The following is a 27,212-nucleotide window of genomic DNA, read 5'->3' on the forward strand; positions in this document are numbered from 1 at the left end:
TAGAGCATGTAAGTGAACAAGCATATTTTCCTAGAGTAATTTAAAATAAAATTCCAAAACATATTCATGAATATCACTTTTTCCGTGCTCATTAACTGTATTATTATATTATATTGTTATAGACTCAAATTAGCCCTAAGGAAGGGTGGCAAGTGTATAGTTCAGCCCAAGATCCTGATGGCCGATGTATTTGTACTGTTGTTGCACCAGAACAAAACCTGTGTTCCAGAGATGCCAAAAGCAGGCAACTTAGACAACTGCTAGAGAAGGTAAGTCTTCCAGATGTAGTCCTCTTTTTTTTCTGCTAAAGGGAATAATTTCCTTTCCCTCTGTAAAATAACAAGTGATACTTTTTTCATTAGTAATCTAACAAAAGTTATTTCTCTGTATCCCTTCCCATTTTTCCACCCTTAATCACACTTCATCTCTCTCTTTACACTATAGCTCTGCTCAACTGTGTCATTGATCTGGCAGCTTAATGCTGCATATTCTCTTTTGTATTTCACCCCCTGAATTCTAACTTTCACAAAAGCTCATGTGTCAATATCAAGATACTTTTTCTTCATAAAATTAGTTGCAAATCCCAGTCCAAATCTGCTAGAAGTACAGAGTCAGACTAGGTCCCCTGTCCAAATCATAGGAAGCTTATTCCCTTGAAACTCATTAACAGATTGTAACATATCAATACAAACATTATATTATCTGCACACTAATTTCCTTAAAATATGAATTATTCCAAACAGTTTCCACTTGTTCATATGCTAGTTCCTTAAATACAATAAATTATTGCATCCTGTTCAATATATCTTTCTGCCAGACTACCAGAGTCTTACACGCTGGGTGCATCTACATGTGCCCCTATGGCGCCATTGTTACAGTGCCACCATTTCGTACTTCATTCTGGAAGTACTAAATGATGGTGCAGTAACAGCCCATACTGTGCTGTGCTGGCAGTGCACAGTTATTTTTAGCCACTACATTACCATAGCAATGCGCTATAGTGAGGGAGCCATGACCGATGCGTGCCCATGGTGGCTGTGGGAGCATGGTGGTGGGAGTGCAGTGGCAGCAGCGGGAGTGCAGCAGTTGTAAGTAGTGAGATCCTGCAGATGCTGCCAGTGGTGTTGGAGGCTGGGGGAAGGGGTAGTGAACGGGACCTTTTTGCAGGGGGTGCACCACCACGCACAGGGGATATATGTGCACCTGCATGCACCCCCTATGCATTGCCAGTGGAGGGAGCGCATTGTTATCGCAACATAGCTGTGGCATCAGAGTTTCTATCTGCCAATGCTACATCACTGTAGCTCATTGCTACATTGCTATGGCAATGTAATGTCTTGTGTAGACGTCACCACTATGTTTATTAACAAATGCATGTACAGTTAAATTAATCAAAGGTTAGATGGGTTATATTTATGGGCAGATCTAGGATTTTGAAAGGGGGGTGCAAACGATGTGTTACATCATCACATATAACACAGCACATTTTTATCCAGCTAAAAAGAAACTAGTAGCTTTACAAATATACTAGAGGTCTAGGGCTCTAATTCAGTTTAAGATCAAAGCAAAAACAAATATAATTTTATTGGAAGGTGTATTAATTTTCTATGCCATATAGTATGTACAAAAACACAAAATTAGGCAAAATAATTTTAAACTGTTGTATCTTTAATCCTGTTGTCATTTGAAAGCTTGTCTAAATCTATCCCCACCATGCAGGTGATGCCATAAATAACATCACTCACAAAAATCCTTGTCTTACACATATTTCCTAGACTGTCATCACAGGTGCAACTACATTAGTCCATATAAGGAAATTATATTCAAAGATGTTACTGTACACTTGAGTGCCCAGGGTAGTGCAAGTGGTGGCAACCAGGCCAGCACAACAACTACTGCTATTTATGTGTGCCTTTCCCCCACATCACGCCCCGCCCCCCTTGCAACCAGGGTCAGTGGCTGGGGCTGCTGCCCTGTTTGCCCCCATTCATTGTAGTACTACACAATTACCCCTTATGTTTATCTTGCATAGGAAATTATGAAAAAATCCTGTAGTTATCAAAACACAAACTATTGTTTTGCATCCCCAGTAGCAGTAGCCAAGTTTAGGCTTCTTATATAACTAGGAACCTACCTAAATTGTGGTTTCGTGGATTTTGTGAAGAATGTGAAATCCAGGGTTGCCTGCAAAATCCACAAAACAAAACAACTTAACAAAAATAAGTTTTTATTAAGTCTCCCCTTCCTGAGTGAGTCTCACAGCCTGCCTGGGAGGGGAAGGTACTGGCTGGCAGTACAGCATGAACAGGGCAGCAGACAAGATAGTGCCTGCCCCTCCTTACTCCCCTGAATCCTCTCTGCCAATCAGTGTTCTGGGGGTGGGGCTAAATCAAGAGCAGCCAGCAATCAAGAAGCTGGTTACCCCCTCATCCCTCCTCTTCCCTGGTGTCTCTCAGCCAATCAGCACTGAGGGCCAGGGCCACTATGAAATGTCCGTGAAATATGCCCACAAGTGAGTCCCTATATAGAACCACGGGTGGAGACCATGTTTAAACGAGGGATGAGAATAACACAAAATTTAGGACTAAAAACATATTTGTCAACACACTTTTCAATACTTTATTTCCAAACCTTTTATGGATGGTAACATCACAGAAATACAAATATGGAACCAGATCTTGCACAGGCAAAGCTTATTACTGAGTTCAATTACAGCTGCAAGCATAGAGTTCAAGGCCACAGCATGAAATACTGTAGACATTTGTAGAGTCTTAGCACAATTCCCTGCCCTCTTCTTCCCCTTTTTGAATTTAGATTTGTCTCAGAATGGACTTAGAGGGCACATCCAGATGAATGTACATGTGTGGTTTTCAGTGCCTTAAAGCTTTGAGGTGATGCAAACTGCACACGGCATACATGCATCCATTTGCCACTAATTTGCAGCATGGTGCCAAAATGTGACACCTGGAGATCCCACCAGAAAGGAAGCCTGGCTGACCAGAGCCAAGATCTAGATGCTGGCCAGGCTCCAAGCAGCTGCCTTGGGTCTGCTGCTGTCCCAGGAGACCCTCAGGACTACAGGTAATATTGCTGGGGCCAGCACAGGTGCTGACCCTATCCTTCCCTAACCCACCTAAGTTAATTTGCTACATGCCAGAGTGCACATGCAGGGGCATGCCCTGAGTCAAAAAGCAGCAACACAAATATGTGTCTCCACTATTTGTCCCACAGGAAATGTGTGCCCCTGCACATGTGTGGTTGTCTGGATGCACCCAGAGGAGTCTAGAGAGAAACCTTTCCATTTCAATCTTGGAGTCACTTTAGCCTCATAACTAACAGCAGCCAATAAGCAATTTTATTAGCCAAGGATCACTGGAAAGCAAAAATGGTGTTTGTGTCACCCTCCTTTTCCCCAGCTAAGCAGATGGTCTTCCTCTTTAGGCAAGGCTTAGTGGGTGGTAGAGCCAGCTATGATGGGTTTGTACCAAAATAGTGTTCCTTTAACCTAGGGAAAATCTGAGCTTTCAACTTACTTCATACTACAGAAGCAACATAGGTGAAACAAAATATTTGGATCTGAAGTAATAAATATTTAGGGAATGAACACTGAATTTAAAATAAGTCTTAATTTCTACATGCATGTACATGTATATATCAAGTCCCTAAATTGAAGTTAAAACAGGACTCTTAATTTTGCAAAAAACAGATAAGACCTGATTTTTATCTCACTTGTAAGAGATTAAATTCCAAATAATCCTACCACTAAAGTCACTATCTGGCACTATTTGAACACTAACAGAGATCAAAATCAGTCCAATTATCTTCCAGCAAAGTTCAGACTATCAATATATAACTGCAAGCATCCTGAACAGCTGCCCCCTTTCCCCATTCCTAGAAGCCACATGGCACTTTATTTCTAAGTATGACAGGGGTGTAGGGCATTACAGTGGTAGAAAGGTCAAGGCTCTTGCTACTCATATAGGGAGTTCCTCTAAGATGCATAGAAAATATGGACATAAAGGAATATAGAGAGTGTCTGTTGCTGTCAATACTGCACATATGTTGCTGATAAAATATTTGGAGATGTCATTCTCCAGAGCTTTCACTGTGGCATGTTTCCCAGGTATTTAAATATTCATGACAAAGGTTTTAATCTCTCTCTCTCTTTCTCCCTTTCTCTCTCTCTTTGAAGTCCATACCATGACCTCTTTCACAACTAACCCTTTGATCTGACACACAAAAAAACCTAAATTATCAATCTTCACAAAGTATTTGCTTTTAACTAATGTCTTGGGCAAATATCATCACATCCCTACTTTAGTGTACCCATATGTTGTAGTTCGTAGTAATTTCTGATTAATGTAGCTTCTGGCAAAAGGAAATCTTCCAAATTTTCTCGCAGCTCTCATGGGGTTTACTTGCTTAATTTCAGTAATTAGGAATCTAGAAGAGGAAAAAATATGACTTTATTCCATTAATAGTATCTTCTAAAATGGTAATGACTAGATTATTGATAGCAAACCTATACTTCTTTAAAAAAATATTTTCAGCTGGACATTACATTAAGTTATTTCAGGTTGCATAATAACCATAAAGTATTATAGAACAGTTGTTAGCATAATGGGACATTAATTAAAAATTGTGGATAAGAGCTCAAAGTTTACATATACTTGTCAACACAGTCTTGCCCTTCATGCATTAGAATGGATAGTCAAAATTAATTCTACTTGAGCAAGAACTGAACCACTAATGTTTTCTAGTCATACTTTTTTTTTTCTGCATTGATCAAATGAGTTAAAATAAACTTTGGCCATTAATTTATTGAATATACAAAATCCATGAGAACAATCACAACAAAATGTCCTATTTTACTGTTCTGTTTCATTTTTATAACTAGTAAAGATGTTGCTTTTTCCCCGCATATTTTTTCATTGACAAATGTATGAGTACATACTTAAAAGATTCATAAAGCTTATAAAGACTCAAGCTATCCTTGCCTTAAAAAGGGAAGTGGACAAGTTGTATCTAGAGTTCTTTTCTCCTAATTATTCTTTATTAATTACTTGAATCTTCATTTCTGTCAATGTCTCTTTCTATATCTAGTACTGTATTTGAATAAAGTTATTTATTTTATATCTACGTATAAAACCGTAAACATACCCTCATCCTATGGTATACACACTCTGTGTATAACTGAATTTTAGAGTAAAATCTCAAATGTTATGGGTTGCTTTGCATCCTTCTAAATACACACTGTTAAAATAATGCCCTCTACAATAAATAAAAAAACTTCTCCAACTCTCAACTAATTCTATTCAAAATACTTGAGGCAAGAGCTATCCCAGGTATCATATCTAGATAGATAACAGACATAGCAGCTACTATAATGAAGATAACTCCAGTAATTAAAATCCCTTTATGAAAGAGACAATGACAACAGCCCCTCTTTTTACTGAAGAGAGTTTTAGTTGTTGAGCCATCTTACACAATATGGTTTTAAAGCTTGTCTTCCAGGTAGAATGGTAGAGGCACTTAGAGCCAGATTTGATTTCACCTCTTGGGCATCTCATTGGAATGTAATTCTATTCTATGCAGCTCAGATCATGAAAATCCAATCCAGTCACACTTTAATAACATATCATCATCTTCAATATAAGAGGAAGTCATCAAAAAATCAGTGAAGAGGAGAAAGACTCACTCATCTTTTGCACCCATGTTTTTCAGAGATATGAGCATAATAGATGGAATAGAATCTTGCCCTTAGGACATTATGGGACTGAGCCTGCTAAAGCCTGATCAGTTTAGCAAAACATTAATTATATGTTCAGTTATAAGTCTATAATTTAAATGGGAGAGCTCGAATATAAAGCTAAGGACATGTCAAGATCAGAATATATTATTACTTTATCTGTTTCGTTTTGGTATCTCTTGGCTGGTCTGCACTATGCTTGTGCCAAGTCACGGACAGCCACCAAGAAGTACAGCCAGCCCGGTCTCTCTTGCTCTGTGAGAGCCCAAGCCCAGATATTACACAATGCACTTCAGAGGAGCACTGAACACATGCCTAAAGCTGTGTTCTTGGGCTCTTTGTCCCAGGAATACTTACTACTCAGTGCGTGTATCTATACATGCACAGTTATCATGCAGTATTCTAAATTACTGCTCAGTACAGGTGTGTATCTACACATGCATGCCCATACTGTACAGTAATTATGGTGACTTATACCAACCTGTGTGTAAACTTGACACCTGTATGATACAGGTGTCAAATTTACACCCAATTAGTTACTGTGCAGTAACACACATGTAGATACCTTACTGCGCAGTAACACTGTGTGTATGGACTAATTTGGGGGTAACTTTTGTGCATTAATGCCCTCTACTACCTGCATATGTAGAAGCTGGCCTATTTCTGTTTGCTGAGTAGTAAATTTAATGTGATGTAAATCCACGTGTAGATGCACCGAATCCTTTGAAGGTGGCTACTTGGCCTAATTGCTGCTGTTTGTTATGCATGAAGTAGAGGCAAGTGGCCAAGTGGCCACAGCAGTGCTCCAGGGTTCAACAAAGTGGCAGAATAGATGTTCCCTAAGAACTGCAGTCATGGACCAGGTCACAGTTTTGCTAGGAACTGTACAAATTCAGGATAAAAATGTAATTCTAGTCCCCAAAAGCTTGCTACCTCAAAAATATAACAGTAATGATGCTGATTTGTTCAGTCTACATTAGATTTAGGAAATATTTCTCAAGAATCTTTGGTAATTCTGAATGAAATATTTATAGTGGGTGCATCTACATGTGCAATTAATGCGATGCGAAAAACTCTGGAGTACTATGAGCTTCAGTGAACTGCTCCTGGGGGCAGCATCTAGATATGTACCTGGGATATCAGCACTTTGAGCTGGGGCAGAGCTGGTCTGGGTTGGCAGCAGGCTCAGAGAGTCAGCCCAGGCCTCCAGGCGTGGCACAAGAGTGCCAAACATGTAGAGCTGTATGGCTAGGCAGAAGCCAGGAGTCTGGCCTCTGCCCAGTCACTGACTACATGTGTGTTTCAGCACAGTTTATTACTCTGCTGTAGGATACTACTGTCTCCAACAGTACTGCTGTGCCCTAGCACTGGAGCATGTATAGACTGTGATGCTTTACTGTGGAGCTAATTAGTCAACTCCACAATAAAGCAGATGTGTAAATATAGCCAATGAAGAGTAAAAGCCTAACAGTGGTGCTAAAGCAGTCTTTTGTAAAATGTTATTTAAAAAATACCTTTGTTTGTGAACAAAGTAGGGTTCCCAAAGTGTGCTAGCCTACTTCTTTTAAAGCCAATAGGAATTTTGCCACTGAAGAAGAATCAGGACAAAGCCTGAAGAGTGGGATTTTATTCCCACTCATAGAAAACAGTGAGCTGTACCTTCTTAAAATGTAAGTATCAGCCTTTATTCTGATACCATGATGTTTCACAAAGTATTAACATTTAAATTAGTTCATCACCAGACTGTAAAATACAGGGCTTTGCAAAACTCTTTTTATGATTATTGAAACCTGAAGTGCCACAGTTCTTTAAAGGAGACCCTCTCTCTGTTGCATTAATTTCAGCCATTTAACTCCACTGACTTCACTGGAATTCTCCTGATTTATTTTGGTGTACAAGATCAGAATCACATCTGCTCTCTTAGATATGAGATCTGAATAATGTGAGGTGCTAAATAATTGCTTCCAAAAGTCATGACAGATACATAGCCCTTGAGAGATCAACCTTTGAAAGACTGCCCAACACACTTTAACTTCTGTCTAAATGGCAATTAGTACTTTATTTGCCAAGTGTAACTTCAGGTCTTCCATACACCTAAATAAAGTCAAATTTTAAGATCTTTAACTCACATTCTTTCCCTGTTCCTTCAGACCCTCTGTAAACAGTTTTAGTTAGAGCAATGGCTGAGAATTAAAACTTAAATCAGATCCTGAATAACAGCCATACATTATATTTCCCTGAGCTATTGAATGCTTATGTCTTTTTGTTCAGGAATATTAACTCCTTTATGATTCCCTGCCCTAGGACATTTCTTCCCCTTGCTAAATATTCAGAGTATTCAACAGTTTTCTTTAGGGTATGTATAATGACTTTTGGAAACATTTCTTTCTTATTTTTACTGAAACAATACCACTGATTTCTGTGGGGTTACCCAAGTGTGACTGCCAGAATGTGGCCTGTTTTCCATATGGTTATGCAGTTATGAATTCAAAGCTCCAGTGTTATAAAATAGCTAATAATTGAAGCACTGACTGAAGCATGACATTTTATCTCTTGACATTTACCTACAGATATATTGAAAAAGAGTGCATTTAGAGAGTCTTCTTCTTTTAACAGGTTCAGAATATGTCCCAATCTATTGAAGTTTTAAATTTGCGGACTCAAAGGGATTTCCAGTATGTTTTAAAAATGGAAACACAAATGAAAGGGCTGAAGGCCAAGTTTCGGCAAATTGAAGATGATCGGAAGACATTAATGACAAAACATTTTCAAGTAGGTTTTATTTTAATAATAACTTTGAAAGCCTGTGAGAAGCTATGCACCACAGATTGCTGAACTCTGAGCTGAAAATGCTCATGCAAAAGCAATATGACAAATAAAAACATAATAACACCTTTTATGGTGATAATCTCTTTCTCTATTCAAGTTAACAATATTAGGGAGTGACCAGTAATTATTAAGACTTTATAGAAATGGCATTATAAACATAATCTTATTTTGCTGTATCTATCTGCCTGTCATAATGAGAAGTTTATATTCAGTCAAGCATAAGTAATAAATGAGGAAGTTGAGGGAATTAATAGCAAACAGCTATGGAGCTTTGCACTTTACCACTGTCTGACATTTAGTTGAGCTAAAGAAAAAGAAGTTTATAATAAAGAATTACAATAACTTAATTTCTCAGTATCACTAAAAACTAATTAGAGGTTTGAGGGGGTTTTTCTGATAGTTATACTTGTTTTGCAGTTGCGATTTTTTTTCTCGTCTCACATATGGTATAAGCAAAAATGTATGTGATCAGTTTCTTAATTGGGTAAAAAAAGGTCTAATTACCAATACAACACTAACCAACCTATTTGCTATGAAATCTGGACACATGATGCTTAGAAAATAGTAATGTATATTCTGATGAGGCCATCTAAATTACTCTGAGACCATGTTATAGAGGGATATTAGAGTGTTGCACGTTCTGGATCCAACTGAATAAGAGTGCTGAATGTGTGAGGAATATAAAATAGAGTCTATTAACATAATTTTCATCCTTGGAATATAGTTAAAGTATTATGCCTTTCAATGTGTTCATGTGTGGTCAAACATAAACCCAAAGACATACATGTTCAAAAGTCAGTAGTCAAAGTATGGCACCTAAATACATAATTAATCACCTCCGAGTGTTATGATTTTCCAGAGCCATTGAACACCCAACAGCTCCTGTTAATTTAGGGAATGAATACAATAATAACCTTCCTATGGAGGAAAAAATTTACTTGATCTTTTTAATTAGGCTTAAAGTCCAAGTTTGGATCCTCTTAACCTTTTTTAACATCTCCTGTTACAACATTCATCACCATAATAACACATCTGTGTTGTGCCATTACTCACTTTATATTCTCATTACATTTTCTGCATAAACAAAATATCAGAATTTAAATGTCTGATATAGGCTGTCAAAAGTAGCAGCGTGTTGTACTTCCCTACTCTAACCTTTTAAACATTTGACATTTTTTTTTGGCTGGGCCTTCAGGACCAGCTTGACAGTTTGCCAGGAGTAAAAGACAGATTTCCAGCCAGTCATACTATAGAGTAATATAAAAGGTCAAAATAATACCATATGCTGATGTCTTTCAGAATTTTAATCCACTAAAATTCTGGTACTGCATCCCATTCCTGAGACAGTGAAATTTGTCTATCCTTGCTACCTCATCCAGTATCACTTCAGTTCAGACCAAGCTTAGTACTATTATATAGCCCTGTTCACTCACTATCATCAAATTATGAAATCTCTTAGGATTTGGCTTATTCTCACTGCTGTCAAAGGCAACACTCTTATTTACTTTATTGACAGTAGGATTGGACTCACTTTGGAGAAAAGAGTTTTTAATTTATGGTTTTGTAAAAAGCTAGAAGTTTATGGTTCTACATATGTAGTTTTAGTAGTAAACAATTCTGCTTCTCTTTTTCCATTTTACTTTAATTCATCAGTTTCTGGGTACATACGATGAATGGAACTTTTCTAATGAGTAAAATCTATAGTTCTGAGCAGCAAAGGGAACTTCTGACACTAAATGCATTTACATTAATAACATTTCAATGTGTAATTTAAAAATTCAAACTTCTACAGCTCACATTAGCTATATATTCGGGCTGTGCAAAGCTTCGGTAGCTGATTTGATTCAGAGGAGATTCGGCCCAATTTGGCGGCTGAATCTGAATTGAATTTGGAGACCAATTAAAGGTCCAAATCAAATCAGAAGCCTCCAAATCAATTCGGAAGAGATTCAGCACTGATTTGAAGATTAGGCCATAGACCAAGCAGGCTGCGGTCCTCACCACACTGGCCTCAGCTGCCTCAAGCTAGTAAGTCTGTTGTGGTGGGCAAAGGGGAGAGGGAAGGGGTATGGGCAAGCAGATCAACACCCCAACAGTGAGGGTGGGATTGGAGATGGGGCTGAGATAAGCTACCCGGCCAGACCGAGGGGATGTAGGACTTGGGGAGGGGGGTTTCTGCCACTGCATGCCTCTGCACGCCGCCAGTCTGGGAGGGCATGGGAGTGGACATGTGCCCCCGGATCTGCATCGGTGGGCTGAGCCATGCTGTACTCTAAGATATTAGCATCAGCTGCTTGCCGCCAGGCTGTGCTCCTGGGTAGCTAGCCCCAGTTGCAGCCTAGGGCACATCCCTAGGTCCACCCACCACATAGAGCGCAGTGGAGTGGGGGCTGCAGCCACCCTAAAATTCCCCATGGCCCCTGCCACCGACTCCTCTCCGATCTGGGTGCACGTGCCTGGCCCCATGCCCTGCCACTGCTTGCCCAGCTGGGGTGAAGTCGTGGCTTGTCCAGAAGACATGGGAAAGCTGGGCAAGTGGCAGGAGGGAATAGCCCCCACTCCCAGCACCTTCCACTGCCTGTCCAGAATGCAGCCCAGCCCACCCCGCGCAGATCCAGAGACCCACGCCCATTCCCATGCCCTCCTGAAGCAGCGGCATGGGGCAGCACACAGTGGCATGAGTCCCCCTCCCCAAGTTCCATGTCCCCTCAACCCAGCTGGGATGCTTATCCGGGCCCCAACCCCAATCCCTCCCTCGCTCTGAGGGCATTGATATGCCCCCCCTCCATGCCCCTTCCCTCCACCCACCAAAACAGACTTGCCAGCTGCAGACAACTGTGTCCAGCCTGGTGAGGACTCCTGCCTGTTTATTCTATGGTCAAATCTCCTAAGCAGTGTCAGATCTTCAGATCTGATTCCACTCACTCGAATTGGGACAGTGATTCAAATCACTGAATCAAATCAGTGTCCCTCTGGATCGACCAAATCCAAATCCGAAGCAAATACTTGCTGCTTCACACAGGCCTACTATATATACAATATATTTCCTGTCAATACATATGAATTTTTTTTTCTCTGGAGTTACTAACAAATGCCAGTTGAAAAGAAGGAAGAAGAAAATTATGAAGAACTTAATAAAAAAATTCATATATGTTATAATCACATACAGAAAAAATTATTATGACATGGTAATTATTTTGTACCACATCTGAAAGATAGGCAGGTCAGAGGTATCTATAAACACATCTACCTGAACCTGCCTTCCTGCCCACTCTTTCCTTCAGGGTATAGTCATAATTTTCAACTTTAAAAACTCCCCATAGTATTTATGGAATCCTTTAACACAAATTACATTTAAATTATACGCATTCCTCATGTTTCTGCAATCATTGAAAGCATCATCCCTCCATTTTCTTGGGTTTTTATTACACTGTTCTTTCTAGATTTTTTATCTTCTACCTTGATGACCATTCCCTCAGCACCACCCTTAGCTGATTATCTTTCATCATTTGATGTTCCCAGGATGCCATCCATGGTTTCCTCTCTTTTTCTTCTCTATATTCTCTTTGTGGGTGACCTCATCTGCTCACAGGGGTTCTGTTATTATCTTTATGCTAAGCCTACATCTCCATTCCCTTTTTTCCCTTTTTGGCTAGGCTGCACCTCCTTCTGTCTCTCTGACATTTCCTCCTGAAATCCTGCTGTTCCTTTAAATAATAAATAGAATTGTAAAATGTTTGACTGCATGTGTTATGATAAGGACAAATTTATGTTCCATGAAGAAAAAAAATTAATCACTAGAATTCTCAACAATATGGTGCCTAAACAAGAATCAGTTGCCTTAATGAAATCTACTTATTTTTAGACTATTTATTTTTATTGAAACCTTGATGAGGGTATTAAGAAAGTACATAGCTATGGAAAAGTGGTAAAAAGGATTAGGACCTAGCTAAAAAAGCATTCAAGTAAGGAACATACAATCTTTTTTCAATATGGTAAAGACTTAAACATGGTATAACCCATGGGTGCACCCCTATATGCAAAAGCATAGACTTGCAGCGGCAAAATTAGTAGTGACACAGATTTGTGCTGCTACTGTTTTGACTGCAGCACATGCCCCTGAACATTTGCTTTGATGAAGAATTGCCCCACTTCAGGCAAATTGCCCTTCCCTAGCTCCTCTTGTTGCCTGATGTGCTGGAGAATCCAGGACACAACTAAAGGAGTTAAGATGCTCTGGCCGGCAATCAAAGTGTCTTCCTAGAGGACCAAGTTGCTATATCTGCCAGTTCGTGCTCCTGTCACAAGCTCCATGCTGCTTTTCTTCTCACTGTTTGGTTTTTTTTGCTACTGAGATTTTTCGGCAGCAAAATTTGCTCCCAGACTGCACATCTGCAGCTTGGGGACAGTTTAACATTCCAGTTGTGCAATTTGTGAGGCCACAAAGAGGTCTGTAGCCCCACAAACTGCACATGCCTGCACATCTGGGTACAGCCCATGAATCCAAAGTAGGAATTGTGTTCAATAAACTTATCCATGACTTGGAAAAGCTATCCAGCTATGCAAAAGAGAAGGAATGGTCAGGTAGTAACATCTTTGCTGGACACTAATATGAGTTAGTCAAGGCCATGGATGTGACCTGAATCAAATGATACAACAAGATGATGACAAATAAAAACCATGGTTGATAAATGAGTATTAGCCAGGATGATTTGAACTCATACCCAATGTTGGATTCTAAATCAGATAAGACATAATTGTGTACAGATCAGTGAAAGGATATGTGCTGAATACTGCAGCTGTCAGAAATACACTCAGTAGTAGTTTATATAAGGAATAAAATAAACAACAATAGTTCAGCTATTATAATGATATTGTAAAAGTTGGTGCTACATCTTCCCCCGCAATGAAGCATTAAAGCACAATCACCTTCTTTCAAGAAAGAGGTAGCCAGTGGCCTTTTGTATCCTGTGGAGGAAAAGATAAGTCACAGAAGGTTTGTTTCCTGATTCTTAAAAATAATTTTGTACTTTCAGTAGAAATGGATTATTCTCTTTCAACATGTTTTCCAACATTTGCTGCCATTAATCCTGAGGTTGCTAGAACTTTCTCAATATAACAGTAATGGATCTGAAACTAAAATTAATAAGCATTTTAATAATCAGTCATAAATATTATATTAAAGGGAGTGAGGGGCTTGGAACTCTTTTAAATTGCTCTAATCCACAACTGACTGCTTTTCAGGAGTTGAAGGAAAAGATGGATGAGCTCCTGCCATTGATCCCAGTTCTGGAACAATACAAAACTGATGCCAAATTAATCACCCAGTTCAAGGAGGAAATTAGGAATCTGTCTGCAGTTCTCACAGGGATTCAGGAAGAAATTGGTGCCTATGACTATGAGGAACTACACCAGAGGGTGCTCAGTTTAGAAACCAGGCTTCGAGACTGCATGAAAAAGCTCAGTAAGTGAACAATTTCATGCTAAATTTAATTCCTAGATTGCATCTTCATCACTTCCTTAAAGAAACACACAACACTCTGGTTTCAGTTCTAGATACACAGTGCACCAGATTTTGATTTGTGTTATATTAGTGTAAATACAAAGTAACTTGGCTGAAAGCAAACTGTTTTACATTTCTGTCTGCATCACTTGCTGATGAAACATAGCAATGTGTTTTATTTTCAGTGCTGCTAAAGGCATCTTGTGGGTCTCAGAGAGAGTCTAAGCTTCTGGGAACCCACACACTGACTTCAGTTTGATGCAGTGAGTTCCTGACATCTCTGAAAACAGGCACTTCTTTAATATTGGATAGCTAAAATTAGGGGTCATTTTTTGAAATGTCACCCTTAACCTTCTTGCCCAAAGTATAATTAATACTTGTTTACCTTATAGTCATGATACAAGTACTTATAGAGCCTAGCTCCTTCCAGTTAACGTCAATGTAAAAAAAAGTATCCCCTCTGACTCACATGAATGGATTGGGCAGTAACTCATTAGGGGCCACTCATTTAAAGTATTTTGAGATATATAGATTGACAATGTTATTTAGAAGCAAATATCTATTGTTTACTGAAAGCATTTACCTTCCAGTACTGGCCATCCAGCTGCTTTTATGATAACCAAATTCATTATAAAGCAAAAGAAACACAATAGTGAAATTCTAGGGCACAGACTCATAAGAGCTACCTTCATTTTCATGTTTTGGATGTTTGCTTTCATAGTCAATGGATGGCAGCTGAAATCTGTTATTAAACAGAGAGGTGCTTTCCATAATAAAATAAGTGGGCTTTCTTTGAAGCAATGGGAGAGACAGAAAAAAATAAATCTAGACTGGGTTATCCTCTGAAATTCTTTATTTTCAGCTGTTTCTTTTCATACCAGAAATAGCGTATCAGTGATAGGAAAAATACATGAAAGAATTCCTCAAACAGATTTTTTAAATGAATTTATTCTCCCCTTCAGTACACACATATAATATCAAATTACTATGCTGACAGAAGATACCCAGGTTCGGCCAGGACAAAATACCATACAGGTATTACTATGCATTAGTGAGATAGAAACGTAGAGTAAATGGCAGGGGGGTTTTTTAATGCTCTGTTGCATACATTAGGAATCAGAAGATTGCATTCTATGTTTTTAATTCATCTTGTTTTCATCAGCTGGTCGGGTGAATACTTGTAATACTGATCAATGAACTGACTGCAGCGTGGAAATATTCTAAATATCAGAATGACCTTTAAGTCGTGGATACTTATGCATTCTTCCCATAAGCTTTACTTTCTCTCTCTCTTATTTCCTTAAACAAAGCCCCTTTTCCCTCTGGCCCTTGTAATATGTGCAGTTTTGTATGTTGACAATTGACTCTCCAACTTTGGTGCAGCTAGGGGCTACATACAACACCAGCATGCAGCCCCCAGCTGGCACACTGCATGGGCCAGATGCTGCAAAGATGAGCTCCCACAGTTAACCAGTCCGCCTCCCTGCCGCCACCACAGTGCGAAAGGCAGATAGAGGGTTTCCACAGACCAGTAGTTGGTAGCTCTGCTTTAAAAATATAGGAACATCAACACACCCATGCACTCACAGCATGACACTCATATTGTTCTCTGGTCTTCATATGCCTGTATAAGAGAGATGAATGAAAACTATAATGCAAGCTCAAAAAACCCTCACATCTCTGTATAAATATCCATATACACAGGATTTACAGGAAATCCATCTCCACATTGATTCTGAATTCAGTCTGTAACTCTGTTTTGCTTCAGATATGGATGTAATTATATAATTTCCTCAGGCCTACTTTTCACATTCTTTACTTCTTTTTTCCTTTTTTTTACTTGTGCTTTCAATCCTTTTGTAACCCTCCTTACTTTTCTTTCCTCATCTCTGCCTTCTGCAGCATTCTATATTATCCTATAGGATGCTATAGGATCCTATTATCCTAGGCCACAGTTAAGTGCAATTTTACTCCTAAGATTATGGATTCCAAACAAGAAATCATCTACAGATTGGATTGTGTTAAGTATGGTCTACACAGGGACTAGGGTTTCTTGTCCCATTACCAGGATTAGTTTATGTGACCCCTTTTGTCCATATGGGTTTATTGCTTCTTTGTCTTTCTCCAGCACTCCCACCTTCCCCTCCTTCTTCTGAGGTTTTATAGACAAATCAATCCCTCCATTTTATACACTGCTCTGTACAGGCCTTTTCACAGCACCTGCTAAAGTGAATTTGGGCTTACAAATGGTAATGCTCTATATCTCTGAGCACTATCACTGTTCTGGCTGGCTGAGAAAGGGGCAGGGGTGGGAAACCCTTCTCTGGATTGCTGCCAGGTCTGCATGGCAAGGACAAGTACAAAGTTCAGTACTTAGGACAGAAAAATCCCATGCACCAGTACAGGCACCAGTCACCCATGTCTAGAGAAGAGAAGACTGAGGGGGAATTTAATAGCAGCTTTCAACTACCTGAAGTGGGGGTTCAAATGAGGATTGAGCTAAACTGTTCTCTGTGGTGGCAGATGACAGGAAAAGGAGTGATGGTCTGAAGTTGTAGTAAGGGAAGTTTAGGTTAGATATTAGGAAGAGTTTTCTCACTAGGAGGGTAGTAAAACACTGGAACAGGTTACCCAGACAGGTGGTGGAAGCTCCATCCTTGGAGGTTTTCAAGACCAGGCTAGACAAAGCTTTGGCTGGGATGATCTAGTTGGGAATGGTCCAACCAGAGGGTTGGACTAGATGGCCTCTTGAGCTCCCAAATGGCCTCTTGAGCAACACAAATTTTCTGATTCTATGACACTGTGGCCTGGCTCGAGTCCCTCCGAGGAGCAGCCAGCCAGCCACGGTGGGGGGGGGCAGGGAATGGGCGATGTCACCTGGCTATGGGGAGCGGGACATAACTTGGTTGCAGGGAGGGAAGGGATAGCTGAGGCTAGTTACAGAGCCCAATTCACTGCTGCCTCCCACTGCGGCAGCACGGCCTAGGCTATGGTGGCCCCAAGGAGCAGGGATCAGTGCTCTCTATCTCCTTTAGTCTGCGGGCTGCAACTGCTACGTGTGCCCCCCTATACACACACGCCCCAGCGGTGGCAGTAGAGTTGGAGCAAACTTGTTGCAGAACCTGGAACCCATCCTATGCTAGTGGCAGCACCGGGCACTCAGGGCAGGCTGCTGCAGGCCTGGTCCTGTAACCCAGGAATGCAACCTGGTCAGGACCGGCCCCACAGCCCAAGGGCATAGTTAGTGACTGGCCCATGGCAGCCCACCCCTCCTTCTCCTGGTGGCACAGCAAACTATTATGGTGGCTGGAGGTGAGACACCTGTCACCTGCTGCCTGCTCATGGCAGTGCCAGGGGCTCAGGGTGGGCTGCCATGGACTGGTCACCGCCTATGCCCCTGGGCCATGGGGATAGGCTAGAATGGGCTGCAGTTGTCCATTGCCTTCCCCTGCCACTGCCCATGCCCCTGGCCTGCAGCAGCCTGCCCCAAACACTGACCACCACTGCAAGCAAGCAGTAGGTGACAGGTGCTTCACCTCTGCCTGCTGCGATAAGTTTGCTCCTCCACCACCGCCACTGGGAGCCACACTGCAGCTGTTGCCTGCCTGCAAACTGTGGCCCCCATGTAAAGCTGGAGGAAGGAGGTGACAGGCACTGACCCCTGCCCACTAGGACCACCCCAGCCCAGGCGAGGCCGCTGCAGCGGGGGGCAGTAGTGAATCAGGCTCTGTAACTAGCGTCGGCTCCCCTCCCTGCAGCCAGGTCAGATCTCCCCTCCCCGCAGCTGGCTGGCCACTCCTCGGAGGGTGCTGTGCCCATGTCCCCACCACTGTTGCCTGCAATGGGGGAATTAAACCCCCCCTTCCCTTCAGGCTACTGGCACCTGGTCACCACAATGCCTGGGTGCATGCCTCCAGGTTCACAAGTGCATCCTATCAGTGCCTGCACCACTGCCCCACCCAATGGGGAATTTAAACCCCCGCTTCCCCTTAGACTACTAGGGTCTGGCCCCACCCCTGCTCCTGCCACCAGCCAGAGAGTGAATGGGGATAAGGGGGTTAGGGACCCCTGACAGGAACTGTTTTCCCCCTCCAGGCAGACCTGCAGGCCAGGGTGGGGGTTTAAAGCCTTCCCCAATCATACTTACCTGCCCAGGCTTGGCCATGCCCCTTCCCTCAGCTTAGTTTTCCTCCAGTGAAGGACTCTGTCTAGTGCCCCCCAGCTTCAGGCCTGAACCATTGCAGGCATGTGCCTGCATTTCCAGAGTCAAAAGTGAATGTCTGTTCACTTGCAAAATGGTTCAATCTATGCAAATTATCAAGGGCCACATTTGTGAGAGCCCTGCAAGGGAAGTGAGGTTGGGTTCATGCAAGGCTGATCCTGCCTGACTAACCTGGTCTCTTTCTAGGACCAGGTAACAAAGAGCTTAGATGGGAAGGAGGAAGTCGATGTCATCTTCTTGGACTTCCAGAAGGCCTTCGACACAGTGTCCCACCCAATTCTGGTGGGCAAGCTGAGGGACTGCGGCATTGATGAATGCACGGTCACATGGGTGGCAAACTGGTTCCAGGGGCAAACCCAGAGGGTTCTGGTGGATGGGTCGAAGTCGGCCTGGGAGGATGTGGGCAGTGGAGTCCCCCAGGGCTCGGTCCTTGGGCTGGTGCTGTTCAACATCTTCATTAGCGACCTGGACAAGGGTGGGGAGAGCACCCTGTTCAAGTTCACTGATGACACCAAACTGTGGGGCAAAGTGAATACACCAGCAGGCAGGGACCGCATCCAGGCAGACCTGGATAGGTTAGAGAAGTGGGCGGATCTGAACAGGATGCGGTTCAACAAGGACAAGTGCAGGGTGCTGCACCTGGGGAGAGGGAACCAGCATTATGGTTATAGGTTAGGAGCTGACCCTCTCAGCAGCACAGAAGCAGAGATGGATCTGGATTGACTCCAGGATGATTATGAGTCACCAGTGCAATGAAGCAATAGGCAGAACCAACCACACCCTGTCATACATCAACAAGGGCATCACTAACAGGTCCACAGAGGTCTTGCTCCCCCTCTATGCGGCGCTGGTCAGGCCGCAGCTGGAGAACTGTGTCCAGTTCTGGGCGCCGCACTTCAAGAAGGATGTGGAGAACCTGGAGAGGGTCCAGAGGAGGGCCACTGTTATAGCTGAGGGCCTCTGTGGCCAGCCCTACGAGGAGAGGCTGAGGGACCTGAATCTCTTCAGTCTCCGCAAGAGGAGACTGAGGGGGGGATCTTGTGGCTGCCTACAACTTTATCAGGGGCCACCAGCAGGGACTCGGGGAAAGTCTGCTCACCAGGGCCCCCCTTGGAGTCACCAGAAACAATGGCCACAAGCTGAGGGAGCGTAGGTTTAGGTTAGATATTAGGAAGAACTACTTCACAGTAAGGGCAGCCAGAGCCTGGAATAGGCTTCCCAGAGAGGTGGTGCTCTTACCTTCCCTGGACATCTTCAAGAGGAGACTGGATAGACACCTGGCTGGGGTCTTATGACCCCTGCCACCCCCAGTGCTCCTTCCTGCTCATGGCAGGGAGTCGGACTCAATGATCTGTCTAGGTCCCTCCCAACTCATTGATTCTATGATTCTATGCAGGTTAAACTAACCTGGAAAGACTGAATCAATTCAGTCTCTGGCTTTCTGAATGTCTGTCCCTAGCCCTTAGGACTAGAATCTTATGGAAGGGCAAGATGAAAGAGTCACACTGCACCCCAGGATCTGGGGCCTGAATCTTTACAGGAGTTCTTCTGAGCCTTGTAGTATAATTATCTAGCCAGCATGTGTAATAGCTATTTTGCCCTCTTTTCCCTAGCAGGTGTTTTTCAACAATATAATTGTAATAAAATGCATTATTTATACAATCCTGGTGACTTAAAAGTGATCTTCCATCTGCATTGGCAGCCCTTGCAACATTCATTAGCATACCGTAAGCAATCATTTTACTTTCACTGAAAGTTAATGTTTCCACAGCCCCATGATGAGAGAAACTCGTTCCTTCTACTTGGAATAGGAAAAATGCATTTTGAAGCTCTTGACAAAATGTGGCTCAAATTTTCAAAAGCATGCCTTTTAGCACATATATGCTGTGCTTATATAAACTGTGGTTGTATGCGCATAAAAGTTATATGTGTGTATGCTTGAATCTTGGCTCCCACTCATGAAAGTCATATGTATATAGGATAATATAAGCCCTATGAAATGTTTGTATATATGGGCAACTTTAATAAGCTGTTTTTTATTATCTTCATTTAATTAGCTACTGTGCATTAATGCCATTTAGTAATGACAGATTTTTTAAGTGTTATTTTCTAGCATTCTTATAGTCTAGTAAAACAATATTCTCTCACACAAGGGATGTCTGTGAAATATGGGAAAAACAATCAAACGAGATACTGGACACATTTCTAGCTGTTGTTTTGTAACATGGAATCAAGGTGAAATTTTAAACTAATATTTTTGCTTGGGACCAGGACAGTTGAATAGCTTGTGTAGAGAATGACATTATATCAAAGACAAAAGAGATGTGAGTGCTGACAAGAGATTAGTTTATTTATCATACATAATTATGTTTTCCTATTCTATAGCCCCTTTCCTTTTAGATTCTGAAAAGCTTTGCAAATACTAAGCTATTCAGTACTCTGTGAGGGAGATAAATATCATGAACCCCATTTCATGCAGAGAATAAATGACCTAGAAATTACACACTGAGTCAGTGGCAGAGTAACAACAGAATGCCAACCTTGCATTTCCTAGTATCAAGCTATAATCACTAAACCACAACATTTCCTAGTTTCAGGGTATGCAGGATAATAGATATAAATAAACTAAGTAAAAGAAGAACTGGGGCTCCATCTTGCCATATTGCAAAGTAATCCCGTAACAAATTTGATCCTAGGATAGAAATATACAACTAAAGTACTTGGAAGCTGCTTGCGGACACATTGACAAATATATTCGCTTCCTCCTGCCTTATTTGTTGCTGATAATTCAGATTTGTGTTTAGTATCCAAATAAATATCTAAAATGCTGTATTCATAAAAAAGCATCGCAGAATGTATTCCAGATACAAAAAGGAAAATCAGATAACTAGTTACTAGAAATGTTAGGGTTTTAAATTCCCTAAACGTATTCAGTTAACCTCATTTTAATAATAAATCTTAAATTTAACCTTATAAAAACTTTTAAGTGATCATTATGGTAGGATAGCATATTTTGTTTGTTTTCCTAGAAAATATACCATATATTCACATAGACATGATGAAAATTAGCACTGACTACTACTGACATGCCTAGGTTTCTCACAGATGGGAAGTAATGCTTAACTCAGAGGCAATGTGTAGGGGGTGCCCCCCCTGCAAAAAGGCACCTAAAAGCTGCGGGTGGTCACCGCTTGCCGCCACTTGAGGGTGGTCACCGCTTGCCACCCCACCACCAGCAGCGTCTGCGTGTGGTCACTGACCCTTGGTCAGCGCTCACCACCACCCCCTCCCCCCCGCTGCCGACAGTGCCAGCGGCTTCTGCAGGAGCTCTCCACTGCCATGCTCCCACCACCGCCAGCACAACCATGCCTCCCCAGCTGTCAGGGGCATGCGCCATTCATGGCTCAACTTCTTGGGCCCTCGTTCAGATCGTCATTAAAATCAAAAAAGTCATCATCTTCTTCATCCTCACTACTTGCTCCCACTCTTACTGGGATCAATGTCTCTGCTTGTTTGTGCTTGTTCCCCCTCATGCAGCCAACTGGCTGCCCCATTGACTTCTGCAAATGCACAGAAAATGCCAGCATGAACTAAAGAATTCTGGGACTTGTAGTTCTTAAGAGACCATATCTCATAGGATGGCTCACTACTCTGTCTCTCAAACAAAAACTCCTAGAGTTTCAATAAAGAAATATTGTTCCATGTAAGTCCTAAAGAGTGATTGTGTCAGGAAAAACTCTGGGAAAGCTGAAGTTTCTTTTTTAACCTATACTTTTAAAAAAGTTAAAGTTAACCTTTTTTTTTAACTTGTTAAAGTTAAAAGTTGACAGCTGAAAAATGTAACTAATTAAAATTAAAAGTTAGCCATTTCTTTAGGTTTTTAACTTTTTAACTAGTTAATTAATGAGTTAATTCCCATGACTGTAAATCACGAGCAGCTCTAATAATGAAGTAAACAGAATAGCACTAATATGAGAAAGAAGGCAAATGATACATGGCCAGAGAGGGAATAAAAGAAACATACAGCAATCACACTTAGATGAGCACTAAAAGCTTTGGCTTTTTGCTCTCGTATAAGCTTTTAAGGCTAGGACTTATAAACGTGCTCAGCCTCTGCCTAGCTGTCTCTATTCAAGTCAATAGGAATAGAGGTAAGCCATCACTCATAGCTTTTGAAAAACCCTTCCTAAATGGATCTGAATATACTTGTTTTGGAAAACAGGACTGGAAATCTCACAAAACGTTATTTTCATTAGTATTCCAGAACTTTCTGATATTTGCTAGGGTGGAAATAAAAATGTCACTATTGTCTTGTATTTCTGTTGTGAGAGAACTGAAGGGTAGAAGTAATGTAGCCAAAGTTTGGAAGCAATGATATCAGTATATGGCAATAAAGTATTTCACATCTATTCTGCCACAAAACAAAGCAAAAAGAAGGGAGAGAGGGAGAGAAGGAGGGAGGCCATTCTTGGCCATTTCTTCTATTGTAGAAAATTAATGTGGAAGATGGTTTCTTAGTCTCTCATTTTTCCTATCTCTACTTACATATTCACAGCTATATCACCAAGAGATACTAGTATTGGATAAATCTATGGAGCAGACAGCATTTAACTATCAAGACATTACTATTGGTCCCTTATTAGTTACAAAGGAGGCATTTTCAACTAACAAAATTTTGTGAAAAATACAAGTGTCTCTAATATAGTTGCTAATGTCTGCCATTCATTTTGGAGGAGTTGACAGAGAGGCATAGCTTGGGAGAATTCTATCATTTCTTTTATTGCCCACCCAGGCAGTTAGTAGTCTTTCAGGACTCCTTTTTGGAGAATTCACTCTTCATCTTGTTTTTCAAAGGAAATAAAAAACCTAATATATCTAATGGGTTTGGGGACCAAGAACTCTTCTATATTCTTACCTTAAGGGAAACTTTTTCCCATTCTATGATTTATTATTGACTTGTTTTATTTTGTATAGTTTTTAATCTGACCACATAGTAAAAAAAGGGTTGGAAGCAGGGACGAGAACTGGCAGTGTCAATATGTAAAATCTCCCTTTGGTTTATGGGGTGCATCTACATGAAATGGATACTGCAGAGTTACCTAATTAGCGCCACAGTAAAGCATCACCATTTACAGAAGCAGTGCTATTAGGCCCAGGTGAATAAATTAGCTCCACCATAGGATAGTACTGCCCAACACAAGTGCTAATCTGTGGTGGAGTTATTTACTCTGCTGCAATGCACATACCTGGTGACACATGCTGGTAAGATTGTGACTGGGGCTGGCTGAGACCTGAAGGTGCTTCAGTGCAGGGCTGCCTGCCAGCTCGCCATACACTGTAACACCGTCATGCCCCAACCAGCCCCTATGCCACACATTAAGCCAGGCAAAAGCAGCCATAGGGTGGTAGGCTGACCCCCTGGACCCTCTGCCAGTTGGGGCCACTTCACCTCAGCTCAACATGCTGCAGTCCTGGGTACATGTGTAAACACTGTGCCCAGGAGCAATAAACTCCAGCACGAACTGCACCAAACTTTACTCTGTCAAATTAATTTTACATGTAGATGCACCTGTAGCAGGCTTGCCTTTTGGAGCTTGGGTTGAGTCCCAGGCTTGAAATCTTGCTGTTTTGATTGGTGGAGCCCATGATTGAAGACTGAAACACTCAGGTCCAGAAGACTTCACGGGTGGATCCCTAGAGCATAGAAAATGAGCTGCATGCCCAGCGTGAGGGAACACATCCGGGACAGAGAAGAGAGAAGAGCAGGGCTTAGAAGAGCTGCTCAGCAGGACAAAGCAGTAGCCTAGAAGCACCCCTGAAGACTTCCATCAGCGGAGAACGGCGGACGGCTCCAGCAGCTAGGTTCTCAGTGCGCAGCACGGCGCATGGCATCCAGACCCTGGGACCTGCATGAGGCGGCTCAGGTGCAACCTCTGGCATACGGCCAGAGACATGGTGCACAGGACAGTGCACAGAGTAGGACATTTGGAGCACTTAAGCAGCTCAGGTCCTCAACCCCCAGAATGAGGCTGGGAGCTTGGTGCAGGAGACGCTGCACAGAGGGCCTGGGAGTGGATCGAGTCTGGTGCTGCACGAGGTAGCCCAGGCCTCCAACCCATAGCAAAAGGTTGAGTCCAGGGAGCCAGACGGTGCTCAGGGTACTGAGCCAGCAGACAGAGCAGAGCCAGAGGTTCCAAAAGCCCTGCATGGAGGAGCCCTGTTCCAGGGGACAGCAACCCCCCTCTCCTCCCCGCTGAAGCCCACTGCAGGCAAGAGAGCAGCCTGGCGCAGAGGACAAGGGCCACCCTCCAGGCCTGGGAGCTGTGAGCTGCAGGGAAAAGAGGATTCCCACAGGGGAGGGGCAGTCCCCCCCACCCAGTTAGTTAAGAGCTCCTGAAAGGGGAGGTCCCACTGGGAGGCCCCCCTAAAGTTACCAGCTTCTTTGTAGGGCTTGGGGAAAGCCCAAAGGCATTGGGGTATCCCCTTGGGATTGAGTTTATCTTTGGGGTTCTTGCACCATAAATGGTGTGTCATGCCTTATATTTTGTGAACTGTCATGTTGTAAATTAGTAGATGAGTAGAGTCCTAGTGTCCTAGGGCTCTGCTGGGACCCCCTGTTGCTATTATTTTACCTGTTGTTTATTTGCATTTATTTGTGGCTTATTTATTGTTCACCCATACTTATCTATAGTTTATCTGTTGGCTATCTATGTTTATTTTGGGGTTTATCTGTTTCAGATCAGATACTTACCCGTGACTTACCTGCATCTGGAGCGCTGCTATAAGGTTTTATGGCATTCACCCAGAGGGTATTGTTTGTAGGGTTTTTTAGATATCTTATATATACAAACATAGATATATACAGATGTTCTCTCTCTATATCTATATCTATATCTATATTTATAGAGAGAGAGAGAGAGAGAGAGAGAGTACGTACATCTGTTTATATCCATGTTTCTTTTCCTTGTGATAAGTTAATGTAAATAAATGTGTATATAGTTAAGTCCCCTGACTGTCCTGGCCTGGTTCTATAGGGATGGAAGGAAACTCAGTCGTCTGTAGTTCCCCCACAGCACCCCTTGCAGCTAACAATTCCCTTTGTTTGGAGAAAGGGAGTATATACCGAGCTACCTGGTCTACATACATATGGAGTCCAAGCAGAGTACTGGTAATAAAGGCCCCCTCCAAATTATTGTTTCTCATATTGTGTGTGAGGGGAGGCTCCTCCATCTCTGCAGTAATTTTCTCACATCTGAAAGTCTTTGAACTGCATTAGTGTCTCCCACTCAAGCACTGCAGAAAACTATCAGAAAATGAATTCAGCCACAAAAAAAGGAACTTTTCTGCAGACCACATCTACAGGCATTAATTCTCCCTGAAGACCAGTAGGAGACAGCTCCTCTGCATTCCCTGTAAGTTTGTTTTCAAAGGTGCTGTGTCTCCCCACACTGATATAAATGGTACTCCCTGGGTGTGGCCTGGATGCTGGGACAGAGCCTCTGCCCATGAGCTATACTGTTTTTATATAAGCAACCTGTAATACAAGACATGAGATACAGCAATATTTTGTTTTGTGTGGAAAAGATGACTTTCCAAAAGTAACCCAGACTTTGCCCTGACACACTACAGCAGTTTTATGAGAACAATGCTTGTTTTTTTCTGTACATTAGGATCAGCATTATCTAGCAAGCAACTTCAGCTTGCGAGATCAATTCTAATGCAGCCAAACAAACAATTGTAAGATCTTGTATTGAAGATAAGAATGGAACTTGAGATTAGATCTATTTTACACATAAGTAGTCAAGACAAGGTACCTGTTTGCATTTTTTTCTCAAAGTAGAAAATTGGTATAACTTGTAACCATATAGAAAACTACATTTGCGAATTGGCAAGAGTAAGGTTGAGTTATACTGTTAAAACATTCCTCATGCTTCAAATTTTACTGTGCTATGATGCATCAGAGTTGGGAAAATACAGACAGATTGTTAACATTTTTAAATTAATATTTTAACATCAAATAGATTGACAATTTCACTTATTTAATAGCTTGTAACGAAGCATGGTATGAAGTTCATAAGGAATATTATTGAATAATCATATTTAAATAATTATAATCATCAACAGTATTTCCACACAAAGTGTGCTTGCTACCAGAGGTGGATTGAGGATTTTGAAAACAGACATTCAGCAAAGGCCACTGATGCCACTGCTCACACCCTGGGCTGGGGATGAGCCATGGCTGGAGCCCCCGAGCTGGCAAGGGACACTGGGGCCAGGTAGGGAAAGAGGCAAGGAAGAGAAACCTGCCCACCACCACTACCACTGCTTTTGTTCCCAGACTACATAGCACCTGCTCTGCTGCTCCCTGCACCCCATGCCTAGGGCAAGGCAAGAACAGGTCTGAGATTCCCCCATACATGGCCCATCAGGATTTAATGGTGAAACATCCCTCCTTCCTGCATCTCATCTCTGCCTGGCTTTCTGGTGTCCCCCAGAGGCCTGGAGCATCCAGCTACAGGGAACAACTGTGCAAGGTTCTGGGCTCAGCCAGGGACAGCAGAAGAGTTGGGTTGGTACCTCTTTCCTGCTCATGCTCCCTGCTGGGCCCCATCAGGTGTCCCTTGCCAACCCAGAAGCTTCAGCTGTGGGTTCAGCAGGAAACAACAGCAGCAGCAGCTGGGTCCCACTTCCTGGCCTTGCTCACTACTCGTCTCCCCAGTCCCTGTGTCCTCAGCGTACTGGGAACAGGGTAGGAAGAGGGATCTGCATGCTGCTGCTGCCATCATCCCAGCTGGGCCTGGTATCCCACATAGCTACTCTCCACAACACCCAGCTGGAGTGGGATAGGAGCAGTCCCAGGCCTCCCCACACGGCTTATGATTCAGCTGGGAACAGCAGCAATAGCAAGT

The 27,212-nt window shown here is 42.2% G+C and overlaps 1 protein-coding gene across 3 annotated transcripts in view; it reads left to right on the plus strand.

Annotated features, from left to right (window-relative positions):
- Window positions 1–27,212, plus strand: part of OLFM3 (olfactomedin 3) — a 147,814-nt gene that overhangs the window by 108,703 nt on the left and 11,899 nt on the right. For 2 of the 3 annotated variants that reach the window (XM_090048910.1, XM_090048909.1), the window contains exons 2-4: window positions 123–269; window positions 8,366–8,521; window positions 13,823–14,042. In XM_090048910.1, the coding sequence (XP_089905036.1) occupies window positions 123–269; window positions 8,366–8,521; window positions 13,823–14,042 (523 nt within the window). The remainder of the gene's footprint in view (window positions 1–122; window positions 270–8,365; window positions 8,522–13,822; window positions 14,043–27,212) is intronic. The other variant, XM_090048911.1, reaches the window with a different exon arrangement.

This window comes from Crocodylus siamensis, chromosome 5 (genome assembly GCF_052110815.1).
Source record: "Crocodylus siamensis isolate JL-2025a chromosome 5, ASM5211081v1, whole genome shotgun sequence".
Taxonomy (NCBI): Eukaryota; Metazoa; Chordata; order Crocodylia; family Crocodylidae; genus Crocodylus; species Crocodylus siamensis.